At 40.1% G+C, this 13473-nt stretch overlaps 1 protein-coding gene across 2 annotated transcripts in view; it reads right to left on the bottom strand.

Moving 5' to 3' along the window:
- LOC135946307 (uncharacterized) overlaps positions 1 to 13473 on the bottom strand; it is a 34743-nt gene that overhangs the window by 16813 nt on the left and 4457 nt on the right. For both annotated transcript variants that reach the window (XM_065494492.1, XM_065494493.1), the window contains exons 2-7: positions 6721 to 6881; positions 6073 to 6296; positions 5899 to 6019; positions 4372 to 4736; positions 1668 to 3122; positions 41 to 297 (exon numbers count right to left, since the gene is read on the bottom strand). In XM_065494492.1, the coding sequence (XP_065350564.1) occupies positions 41 to 297; positions 1668 to 3122; positions 4372 to 4736; positions 5899 to 6019; positions 6073 to 6296; positions 6721 to 6881 (2583 nt within the window). The remainder of the gene's footprint in view (positions 1 to 40; positions 298 to 1667; positions 3123 to 4371; positions 4737 to 5898; positions 6020 to 6072; positions 6297 to 6720; positions 6882 to 13473) is intronic.

The raw sequence follows: 13473 nt of genomic DNA, 5'->3' as shown, positions 1-13473 counted from the left end.
CTACGTTCAAGCATGCGAAAAGCAAAACAAACTGGCCTACCTGCTCTCGCGCTCCTTCTCCTTCTTTTTCCGCTTGCTGCGTTGCTCTTCGTCCACGTCCGACTCTTCGCAGCTCTCCTCAAGGATCGTGTGCAGTGTGAAGTCGATGGCCCGGTGGTAGCCGCGCAGCTCCTCTTCGCGGTCCTGGTACACCTCCACCTCCTCCTCGATCTCGAGGGAGGCTTCGCCCAGGGAGGAACTCTCGCTCGCCTCTTCCACCCACGAGTCGTCGTCGGCCAAGCCTTCTTCTAGACACACCTGACCAAACCAGAATTTGTTTTCTTTTTTATTCAACACCGTAATATGCCGTTCTCCTTGCGCTACGGCCACAAATGTGGAAATAATTCAATCAAGAAAATTTTACTACGCATCGCTGCGTTCGCGCCGTGCTCGTGAAATTCAGATTTAATGTTCAAAGACCTCGCCGCAGATTTTTAGAGAGGATTGATTATGATTGATAATTATTGGCCTTGACTGTGAGCATTCCTTTCTATGCAATAATTATAACAAACACTGATTATTCCTCACGCGTGCAAATATAAACAAAAGAAAAGGCAATGCTAAAACATTTTTTATTCATTTCCGTGTTGTTGACGAAATTTAACCATTTTTATTTTAGCCAATCATTATGGAGTGAAGTTTAAGAAATATTTGAAGGAACTACATGTTTGTGTTTCCCTCAACAGACAGACACATTTGATTCACGATAAAAACGGTTCAATAAAAATATGAGACAAATTTTATAAATATTGCAATGAATTTAAAAAAAAAAAAAATTCAAGAAACGACGAGGAACATTAATTTATTATTCCTGATTCAGTTTAAAAAAACGATAAATTGTAAATAGTAAAAAAAAAATATCAGAAGCGTCATTTAATTATGCCGGTGCATATAGAGTTAACCTTCTTAGCCTTTGGAATGTCGTATAATGCATAAACCAATCCTCCGCAATTTGCATCTATTCAAAATAATACGCCAAGTAATGTGTGACGACAGATCATGCCATTAACACGATCGCGAGATTATTACATCGTAAACCATAATTTAATTTGTGACCGTGCGCTTTCCCTCTCTACAGAAAAAATAATACTTAACAGTCAAGCACAAAAAACAAGATTGTTTTCTTAGCGGGAAACCTTACAGGGGTAAAAAGGTATTCAACCGTAAAAAATCGTTGCTCCGCTAATTTTTAAAAGAAACATCGCGAAGCATGCACTATCAAGCCTGGTTGAATTTAAAGCCGAATGATTATATTTTAAAACTCATCATGTAGATGACAACGAATGCTATTCACTTATTTTGGCAGTAAAGAATATGGATTAAAATCAATAAAAATTATTTATTTCGGTACGTCACAAAAAATATATTTTTTGTCAAAATCAAATGGATAAAATGAGGTGAATCAGTGATCATTCTCTTGAATAGTTTCAAGTTTAAATTCGAGCCAAATAATGCATGCCGTACTGTTTGAATATCCTGCACACTAAATATTATTAAATAATTAACCATTATATAGTGTCATTAAATTTAAAAAAAGAATGAGTCAGTTAAATAGATAATTTTAACTTCCCCTCTTTGGAGTCCAAAATAATTTTGAACATTGAAATTTTAAAAACAAGTAAACAAACCTGTGACATGGTCTTGTCATTGCTGACGATCTGCACCTCGTTCTGCAGGTGGAGCGTGATAAAACCCTCAGACTCGTCCTCCTCAGTCGTGTGGTTGATCTTGATCTTCTCGCTATCGTTCAACACACTCACAACATTCACTTTGGGGTCGTCTTCGTCGGGGTCGGGTTCGCCCTGCTCCGGGCACGTACCCTTGCCCTGCTGGTTGATCATCACGTAGCTGGTGAAGCCGCCGCCTCCGCTAGCACAACTGGCCGCGTCCTCAGTCGCAGACTCTGGCGAGCACGCGCCTTCGCCGCCGCGGGCGCCCTCTGCGCCAGGTGTGTCGCACTCAGGTGCGACGGCCGGCTCGGCGGCGGCGCCCTCTGCACCTGCCGCCGCAACTAGCGCACCGGCCTCCTCAAGCTTTCCAATTTCGACCATGATCCGCTCGATGCACTGGACAGCCTCCTCCAGGGTGTCCGACACGATTTCTGAATTTTGCACTAGTTCTGGCTCCTCGCTTTTAACACTGTCATCATCACATTCAATTTCAACTTCTTCTCGCTGAATTTCATATTCCTCCTCTACCGCGCTTTCAACGCTCTCCTCTTCCTCCGTTGATGTCTCATTTTCCACGTGCTCCGCTAGAAGCTCTAGTTTCTCCTCGACCGCTTTTAGACTGGCCAAAAGCTCTGACTCACTAATCAATTGCTCCTCTTCGTTATCACTCTTATCATCATCAGCTGACATCCTGCGCGGGGATACGTGATACCCCTCGTCGTCATCCCCCGTATCCAGCTGTCGGACGCTCTTCAACATCACCGTTGGCAGGATCAGCTCGTCCGGCTGTCCGTCCGGCACCTCGGACGCGTCCGACGACTCGCGGTCTGACTCGCTGTCGGACGCGTTGACAACAAACACGGTGGAGAACTCGTCATCCGAGTCCTCCTCTGGCGATGACGGCGCGTCCGAGTCGTCCTCATCCTCCTCGGCTGTGACGGCCGCTGGCACCTGCCGCTCTTGCATCTCGCTGATGTCGCACTGGACGCCAGCGTCCGACTGCTTATCGGCCGATAAGCAGCTCGTCGTCACAGACCGCAGGTCTGAGGGGGCGTCGCCCGTTGAGGAGGAGGAAGAGGCGGCGGCGGCGGCGGCCGAGGCGGCCGCACCCCGCAGCAGGCCCTGGTACCACTGGTGCAGGTAGGGTGGCACCAGCGGCGGCCGCAGCTTCACCCGCAGCGCCTCCAGGAAGTCGCCCTCCGAACCAGAGAACGGCACCGGCACGGCGATCGGCACAGGCACTGGGTATGGGATCGGGATGAAGTTGGTGGTGGTCGGCGCGCCCAGCCCAGCTAGCAGGTCGAATCCGCAGTTCTCGCAAGGATGGGCCGTGGCCTGGGGCCGGTTCTGCAGCCGCATTACCTCCGGCAGCGACCACTGTCTGTCCAGGGGGCCTGACGGACGTTCGAACATCTAATTGGCGGCAAAATGAATTCGGAGTTGAGAATGGTGGATTTTTAATTTAAAAAGACATATAAATATAAACTTAAAGCCGCTAGAAATTTAAGAAATATAAACAAATATTTTAAAGAGCCAATTGAAAAAATTTGGTATCAACCTGATAACCAGGATGGGCGCTAAAAGTAGTAGCAGATTATTTGAATCTATTTTTTATGATATTTAATTTTACTGTGAGCAATTAAAAAACATTTACGGCGAAGAGGAAAATTTTAAGTAACAGGTTCACAGTAACTTATAAATTTCGGAATGAGAACAATTGTGTTCTGATTTTATTTATAGAATAATTCACGACATTGCACTAAGAAATAGGTTGGGAATTTCAGACAGTCTTTTGACCAAAAATATCCCTTTTTATGGCAGGTTATTTACTTTGCTTTAAATAACACCCATTTTCCTGACGATTTTATTGCTAATATATGATCACATTTCAGGTGGGAAGGGGGGGGGGCTGAAAATCATTTAGCCCTCCAGACATCAAACTCAGATGGCTTTACTGGCTAGTTTAAGTTATTTTCAACGAAAATTAGACACAATTAAAATTTTTTTCTTGGTCCCAAATATTTTCCACGCGATTTTAAATCAGCAACTGACTTATGGCTCAACAGGATCAAAATTACCACTAAAATCGTCAGACCTAGATTAAGCATCTATTTCCGATTACTAAATCAACGGATTGAAAAAGATACAAGTAAACTATTAGGTTAATTGTGAACAATGTGCTTGAACATCAATTTAAAACAAGCTATGGCTGGAAGGGTTTAAAATCAATATTAACTCTTTATTCAACTAATCAACAGGTCAAAAAATCTTTTTAATTTATTGAAATTTCTCCTAAAGAATAAGTTAACCAGGTCAATTTTTATGGTTTTTTACGATTTTGTGGCTTGTCAACAGACTTAAAATTGCGAGATCTATGCTCAATTTGTGTAGGAAAGAAAATCAGACGCAAAGAATAAAAATATTTCAGCATCTTAAACTCCCAAACCTATATAGAGTTAATGAGCTTTATATTTTGATTACATATGAAATTATGTGTAAATTTCGAGGCTCTTCAAGAAACATCTTAAGGCGAAAATTGTAAGCTTTATGCTTTAGAGACAATTTTTAATCAAATCGTGTAGGCCACCTGCAAGTATAAACCCCTACATTTTAAGATTTGTAAAGCTAATTAAATTTATACACTGTTCAATTTGTCACTTACCTCTCCAAAAGTTCCACCCGTGAGAGAATTGTTCACTGTGCTGGGCATTTGCTGCTCCTCTCGTCGACCGGCCGGCGCGGTAAATGACGAGATTTTCTCCTTCTGCACACTCGACTCAAAGTAGTCCCAGTCGCAGTCCTCAAGCGCAAATTCGATATCTGAATTCGACTCTTTGGAGCTCGAGTCGGAGCTGATAAAGACTAGCTTGTAGTCGTCCGAGTCTGGCTGCATCTTGCTGCCGTCCAACGCGTAGTCCATGAGCAGCACGGCCGCTGGACTGGGCGCAGGACTGCCTGCCGCGCCTTCGTCTTCGCTTGCACCCATGTGACGACGACTCAGCTCCAGTCGCGGACTCTGGGGGGCACCTTTAGAAATAAAATAAAAGTCTGAGGTTAAATTTAATCAGTAGACGTTCGCGTTAATTGAGTTAAACGGTAATTAACTAAGGCAGTAAATGACTTAATATCTCCATTAAGAGACCAATAGGTACGTTGAACTGTCTTAGTTATTTTTTGGAAAGGTTTAGTCGAGCAAAATTAATAATTCTTTTCAAATCTCTACCACGACAGTTAAATGTATGCCTACTCATATACCGGGGGGAAGTCATAAAAAGATTTATTTTAAAATTAATTACCATCTTTTCGGTATTTATATATGATAAGAGCTAAAACAATCATAAAAAGTCTAAGAGGAATTATAGATTTGATTAAAAACCCCAGAATAATGGACCAAAAATAATTTCTTAAACTTTTATGAATCAAACATTTTTATTCAATCTCATATCAGTGAGTAGACAAATGGTTTTGTGCTTTGTCTCATCAGGCTCCTTTCAGAGTCAATGTGACCATTGTTGCGTCTTTCTCTCTCTTATATCTGTAAAATTGATGGTCCATTGAGCGCAGGGCCATATGGCCAGGCAAGAGATCTAAATCTGAAGTCACCCGCTTTCTCTAATCGCAGCGGGATTTGTGAATTTATTGCACAAGTCCCGCGGCAGCAGCAGTGACCTTTGATTGCGAGCATTAGAAAGCTATACAACGGCGGCTAGATAAAAAATATTAAAGCAGCATGTGTGCCAGCAGCATTAAAAACAATGACCGCAAGAGCAAATGCAATTATTACACCACACCTGGAAACACACCGAACACACGCCCTCAGTGCTTGTGTGATGATTTTCCTACCGTTTTTGCTCGCGCTCAAGCAGTGCGTCGAGTGATGACCAATAATTAATTCAGAGAGCAATGCGGCTTGTTCAATTAAGTCAGCTTATTGTGTAATAAACAAGAATGAATTAAGTTTATAAAGGCTAGTTTATCTTTTTCTTTCAAATTAGGGTCAAATCTGAATTTGTTGATGGAAACAGCACAAAAATTTCGCTTAAACAAAATATTGATAACTCAATGGACAAAGATAGTGATTTAATGCAGACACTGTCAATATTAGCAAAACCTATTATTTAAGGGGCCTTTTGCTAAAACGTTTCTTCTAAAAAAGGCGAATAAAAATGAAGATAAAAGCACTGCTTACTTTTACAGCCATGCTGGGTCAGGAGTTTCTTGAGATCAAGTGGTTCAGAATCAGAAGTCTTTCGGCCAGTGGTCGGACTCGGTCTAGGCGAGCTGGACGCCGAGGAAACGACAACACACTCCTAAAGCGCAGAATCGAGTGAAATAGAGAAATCAAATTCGCGAGTAAATTCACCTTTAACGCCTCATCCTCCGTTTTGCTGCTTACTTCTTTCTCCTCATGCTGAATTTCGGGCGGCTCGTCCTGAACGTCAGGCTGAGTGACAGATTCAGGTGGCTCTGCGGTTTGCCGCTCGGGTGTGAATGTGATGGCTGGGCGAACCGTTGACCTGGGCAAGCTGCTGTAGGCAGGACTGTTGCGCGGCAGCACTGGCGTCTGCACCGGACTCGACTGCGGGTCTGCACAAGACAAATCACGAGCGATTGAAATTATGGAAATAAATTACTATTTCTAAAAAAAATGTTTAAAATATTGTATCGACTAATATGTAGAGTTGATGCTAAAAATGAAAATTGAATGTTTTGTCATTTTCTAAAAGAGTCGAATGATTTTAGATAGCTTGGAACTTTCAGAAAGACTTCTTGCTCCAAGTATTTTAGAGACCAAAATATTGTTTGTCTTATAAGATAATTCGATATTTGTTTAGGGAAACGCAATTAATAATACATTTTAATGTTCACAAGAGTAAGAAGATAATAATTTGTAGGAAAACCAAACAAAAAGTTAATTTTTCCAGAGCCAAAGGTTGTTTTACCATTTAGGGCAAAATATTGAAACCATTGAAAATTAATTATTTTTATCGTCTGATGAGAAAGCACTCACTTGAGATGGTCCAGGACCGGTTGATTTTGCAGTTTTTTCGCGGTGGCGATTCAGCTGCGGTGGCCACTTGCGGTGCGAGTTGCGGCGCGCGGGCGTAGTGGCGTCTGCTGGGACGACGCACGAATTCGTTCATCCAGTCGAGGCTGGCGGCGTGCACCTCCCTGCAGAGCAAAAGCCGTGAGTCGTGACTTATTTTGACATGAACACCATCTGATCAGCATTGTTCTTCGCGCGAGAGCGAAAGAGTCGGCGAGCGAGCGAGCGAGCACGCCGCGCTTTTGGTTTCCTGAATTCACAGCTGAACTTTTCTAGCAGTGTTCGCTTCTACTGCGACACTGGACTGATTCATTAATCTCTAAAAATATGGATGTGTTGATAAAATAGGTCTTCCATTATCGCAGAGGCCATAAATTTCTATAAGTGCTTGTATTTTTGGATGAGTGTTTAAATGAAGCAATTTTTCACTATTTGCTCTAATTATTTTATCTCTTTAAACAATCAAACTGAGAGCTGCAGGAAATTTAATTTGTTGGGAAAACTGATCGAGATATGGAAAAAAATAAACTTGAGAGAATTCCAAAAAAACCTAGCACTGAAAATGATCATCGAATGATCCATCCATTAGCAGAATTTAGCCTAGCTTAAACTACCAGTCTTATTGCAAAATTCCTTTTAGAATAAAGCAGAACCGCTATGACTTGAAAATATTAATTTTTTAACAGAAGATTTTTTGTTTCCATCTATTAATAAATCCTCGAGTGCCCTGCCCTCCTTCATCAACAAATTAATATATTTATTAATTCCTCTCTGATAAAAAAGCACTAATTCCAAAGAAAAGCCAAGCTAGTTTTACTGGTAAGCGTCTCAGATTTTCATTGCTATACGAAAATAAATCAAACATTAAGAGTCGGGAGTGGTTTCACCGACTGGAAGTATTTTAATGTTAATTAATGTTTACCATTTCCGACACGAATGCGTCTCCTTGAAAAAAAGGATGCAAAGAGAGCGGGTTGCCAGAAAAGGATGGTGCGTGTCTGCTAAAAAGCGGCATTTTTTCTCCACTTTAACCATTTGGATCGCGGCGGCGGCGGCAACTGCCTTCCTGCTTTTGCTGTGCTGTGCACCGCTTCTTCAAGGATCGAGGTGTGGGCCGCCGCCGCGACGCGTTTGTATTTGCCTCCGCAAAACGTAACTCTTGCATTTCTCCGTATTAACGACGGCTCTCGTTTATTTGTAAATAAAGCAAGTGCGGCTACATGCATGCAGAAAACACGCAGCTCAGATTCATCGCGCGACACGAAGATGAATTTATGGCCGTTTTGTGCTCTCCGCCGTCGCCCCCTTTTAATTGCCAAGGCTGACCACGCCGACACGACGACGCGTAGTTTCTTCCTTCGCTTTGCACCTCAATCGAAAAAACACATTTTCCCGTGATTCTATTATGATCTTTCTGTCCAGAAAATCTTAATTAAATTAATAACAGATACTTAAATTATTAATTTGTGTAAACTCATTTTCAAACATAGCAGTGCCAATTTGAAACGTGTGTGAGAGAGAGGGCGCATCATAGTCTTATGGATATTAGGGAAATGGTTTTTCCCTACAAAATCCATAAACTGAAGAACTCCTTTAAATTTATGAGGAAAACTGAAAAACCAAGTCGGATATTAAGGAATAATTTTCGTTTTTTTTTTTTCAAAATGTTTCAAAATTTCCAACGCGAACCTAGCCTAGAAATTGGAAATTTTGTGTTTTTGTCATTGCCTATTGAGATTTCACAAACATTTCATTTAATTTCAAGATTAAATATCGGGAGGATTCCACTTCTAATCTAGTTTTTATTTTATTTTTGCGAAAAACAAAAGTCCTGAGCTTTGATTTGAATTTTCTTTCTTTCAGAGGTTTTATTACAAAACACCACAATATTTCCCTAAGCCCTACTTTAACTTCACTTTTTATTTATTAAAAAAAAATCAAATTTTCTCCTCTTTCTATGATACGAGAGTTCAAAATTATATTTTTGAAATGTTTTAACGTTTCAGGTGCGATTTATGCGTGTGAACATTTTTTTAATTCACAGCTTATGAAGATAGATTTTTCACACTTTTGAAAATTTGGATAACATCTTCACGACTGTAATCATGCAATAATACCATCCTTCTTTCGTGTTACGAAAATATTTTGCATTTATTTATCTAGGAATAGTCAAGCCTACCGGGCGTGAAGGCCCGTCTTTGAGAAGGAACGGCAGCACAGAGTGTGAACGTCTGTGTTTGTCTACAAAATATTTGCTCAAGGTTCTCTCAATTCGCAACAGCTCAATAAGGAAAGTGCAAAAGATTCTGTCAAGTGCTTCGCGCGCGTTGGATTCACCGAGTAAGGCCGAAAATGTTGGCTAATGCTCGAAAATTGATGCAATTAGACAGCCGGCGCCTTTTTCGCAAACGAAATTAACACCAGGCCACTTAATTAAAAATTCTTGAGACGTGACTGGGGCTGATCTCATCTTGCAAATTACTGCCTTTGGATCTGGAGGTGGTTTATTGTCCGATTTTTACAGGCGCTGTAAAGTAATCAATAAGTTTATCGGCTTTCCATCTCGACGCTTCGTAATCGAATTTTTATTAGATGCTTAAGGAGCAGCAGCCCAAATGATCTCCAATCTGAGCCAGGCAGCACCTCTTGTCTTCTTTATCACTTAATCCGAGTCTTGTTTAAGTCGTTTTTCAGATCTATTAAAAGTCTAGAAGATGCTCAGAGGTGAAACACCTGACTTGAGTTGCTGCAGAGAGTGTTCAAATATTTCTATCAATTTCCAAATACAAAAATCTGTTTTACGATTTTCAAAAAAAAAATTGTCTGCATATTTTTGGTTTATATTCTAGCTTGGTAAAGTTTACACTAATCACAATTTGGATATGTTTAAAAAAAATAAAACATTGGGAATATGTGACAAATTCAGGGATTTGAATATTTTTTGCTCGCCCTTAAAGCTGCTAATGAATAAGATCACAAAAAATATTAATTAGAGACGGGGTAGATGTGATTTTTCTTGAGAAAATGGATACTTTTAACGTTTTCCCGAAATATTTTGGCTATGTTCCTTGGTGTCCAAAATCACCGTAATAACATTCATCGGGGGAGAAAAGATAGTTTTCATAAAAAATAAAATTGCATCAGATCCAAAAAAAATAAAAATGCGCGGTTCTGATTCAATATTACATTCCCATTTGACGGTATCCGAACAACACAGCAGTCACAGACAAAAATGTTATCTATATTCTCTTTAAAAATTCATATTTCTTGAATAATGAAATCCAGAATAAATCTAACTTTATGCCCACAGTTACGCAGACATTAATTGATCGATTCTTAAGGCTGTGGAAATTAACAGCGGATCGAATTAAAAGCGTTAAGAAGCAAATTAAAACGAACTTGGTGTTGGGATCTGATCTTGAAAAGAGTTCTCAGAAAGAAAATGAAATATTCAGTTTCATTCCACGAACGACGACGTCTTCGTGTCCGCCTGGAACGAATCAGCGCGAAATGTGGAACAGGAAGCGCAGCGTCGCTCGTTCGTTCGTTTGTTCGTTCGGCGCGGCGACAAAAAGCACTATGGTGTCAGATAATCATCGTCGTGTGTAATTATTATGCTGAATCGAGCAGGACGCGCAGTTGGCAGAAAAGCAGTCTGCTTGCTATAGCTGCGTGTTTACGCAACGCACATAATATTCCCCTTTCCAGTAGCGGCAGCAGCAGTAAAATCGTACATATTAATTTAATACCAGTCACGTCGGTCGTCGCTGGTTTCAGGTTTTCAGCCAGACTGACACATCATAGTCAGTCTTTCTCTCTCTTTTATGACGAGCTGCATTTGCAACAAACCCGAGCTGCCCGACCAACCCAACTGTACTTTTCGCTCGACAGACGCGAGAGAGGAATGCAAACGCGAAGTGCAGTCTATCACAGTTTGTTTGCATCTGGCATGTGACTGTGGAAGTTTATAAAGATAATAAAGTGAACATTATGGAACTCAGCAAAGCTCTAAAATTTCCACTTGAAAAATTGACTGCATGGAATAAACATCATTGCCTCTCCCTTTGCATGAGTGTTTTTTTTTTAAATTGAAGAAGTCAACAGACATAGTGGAGAAAATTTCGCTACTAAAAGTACCAGAATTAGCAATAATCTGTTTTTTCTCTCGAATTTTACCAATTTATTGCATTCAACAGTAACATTGCATCTTTAATCTGTGTCATTTCTTTGCCTATGTGTCTTTGTCTTGAGTTGTAGGAGAGAGTTATGGGATAGGGGACAGGAAATTGAGGAGTACAAAATTTTGAGAACACCATCCTTCAATAGAGGATTGCAATTTATAATATTCTTTAGAGTGTAAAATTAATTTATGTCGTGAAAAATTAGATATTGATAAAAATTATTAAATAGTAAACACAGTGGCAAGGAAATTAACGAAATGAAGTCACCGACTGTTGCTTAATAATTGTTATTGAAAGGCGAATTTTCGCTTTTATTTTAGTGCAAGCTCTCTTTTGGCAGCTTCAAAAGTGCTGGCACACTGCCGTAACATTAAAACCAACTTTCTTTCCAGCAGAAGTTTTAACAAGTGAAAATAAAACAAATAAAAATGTGCATGAATTTAATGATGGAGAAGTGAATGGAAAGAAATTTAATTATGTTTAAGGTGGTATCATTTTTGCACACCGAAGAAAATTAGTAGTTTTTATTATTCTAAGCTAATGTAAAAAATATTCTTATAAACTGTTTCAAAAAATCTAATTTTTTACACTTTTTGGTATTTTTGACCTGGATATAAAAATCATACTATCCTAAACGAGCCAATTAGGCAAATTCGTGAAGATCAGTCTCTCAATTTCACAACGGCGTAAAATTGCAATTTTATGTTTTCGGCACAAAAGCAGCGTTAAACGAGTCATGCACGCGCTTTTGAAAAGCTACGGCGCAATTACATTCTGCGCACTCAAGCGCAATTTGGTCTAATCTCTTTACGAGAGGTAATTGAATCATCAGCGTGTTGCCAGCAAAACAAAAGGCAGTCGTGGACGCACACTGGCCAAATTAGCTGGAAATGGTGCGCGAGCCTTTTAAGCAGAGTGACCGTGACATTAACAGTAGGGAAAGAGCGGTTCGAATTGTTTTCAAGACTTCAGGCACTCTTGCAGGCCATCAAGACGGACGTACTTACTTTAATGACAAAGTCTCAACGTTTTATTATAGTTTCCAGGAGTTCTTTCAAAATCTTTACAGCTCTTTGAAAATTAGTTCAGCGAGTGAAAAAGATAATTTTTAAAGCAGTGTTATTTGACGTAAAGATCCTCGTAAACTAATTCGATTGTAATGACAGTGCACTTGAATGACCTTAATAACATGAATTGATGCGAAATGTTGCCCAGAAATAATAAAAGCCAGGGTTTTACTCGCCAAATTTTTGAAACTTTAATTACAGCCACAATACTATCGGTAATTTTTGGATTTTAGTTATGCCTCTAAAATAAATATGATTTCTGCTGATGAAATAATCGGACTTGTCCTTCTTTGAAAGTTGATATATTATTTTTCTCGACATATTTTGGAACCAACCGGCGCCCTAGTCATGAACGGTTACCAACACGAAGGCTCTCAGGGCGCCAGTTGGGGTCGAAACATGTCGCGATAAATATAATATCAACTTTCAAACAAAGACATTTTCGATTATTTCATCAGCAGAAATAGAAATACCTTCCTTGAGTGGAAATTTCATGTTATAAATACCAGTTGTTAAAAGACAAATCATGAATTATATTTCATGCTTCTCCTCCATTGAATTTTCCGTTTTCACCTTCTACCACTGTTTCATGATTAAAAATAGCTTGAAACAGTTTGAAAAATCACAGATAAATAATGGCTTCACTCGGACTTAACAACAGCAGGATTTGCGAGCACAAATCGCTTTGTAAACAGCAAATATAATAACACTGCAGCAAACCGATCAATCAACATTATTCCAAGGATAGTTGTGCAATTGTTACACAGAATGAGCGCACGTGGGTTTCGTAGTGGAGCCATTAGTCATTAATGTTATTGAGATCTGTCGCCCCAATCAATCCCACGTCGTTCTGCGGAGGCTGTAATTAGGCAAAAGGAAGTTTGACATCCGGAGAGCACGGGAAAAGTGGCCAAATCGGCTTTGCTGCGGCGAACGAAACACGCCTTCGAGAGAAAACATTGCGCGAGACGAAAAGGAGATTAGACGCGAAGGAGGAAAAGCAGGCGTTTCCCACCGCCGCACCGCTTTGTTAAATCGAGCCAGTCTTTTTTAGGATCGGTTTGCCCAACCTGCTGACCTCTCGTTCACATCTCCGCTGCCAATTTGCGGCTATTGTCACGAGGTCTGTCTTGTAATCAAGCTTGCCGAATGGGGAATATGCGAAGGCTCCAAATGTTTTATTGAAAATTGGACGCGACCATTACATATTGACTGGCAAAAATGTCGATTTAACTTTGTTTTTGGCACAATGATACGGTTTTAGCTAGATGTTAGTTTAAATATATGTTCATTGGAGTTTCTGATAAGAGAAATATTCAAATTTGATTTGGTATTAGAAATGGCATAGCGCAAATTGAATATGAGTTTAAACTTGTGTAAACACTTGCAAACAAATTTCACGATACCCATCAGAGTAATTAAAAATAAAAGCAAGTGGTAATCAAGTCGTTATTTTCATTTTGGGTTAA

This window comes from Cloeon dipterum, chromosome X, assembly GCF_949628265.1.
Source record: "Cloeon dipterum chromosome X, ieCloDipt1.1, whole genome shotgun sequence".
In the NCBI taxonomy this organism is placed as follows: Eukaryota; Metazoa; Arthropoda; class Insecta; order Ephemeroptera; family Baetidae; genus Cloeon; species Cloeon dipterum.
Note: the sequence above shows the minus strand (reverse complement) of the source record. Positions and strands in the feature narration are given on the sequence as shown.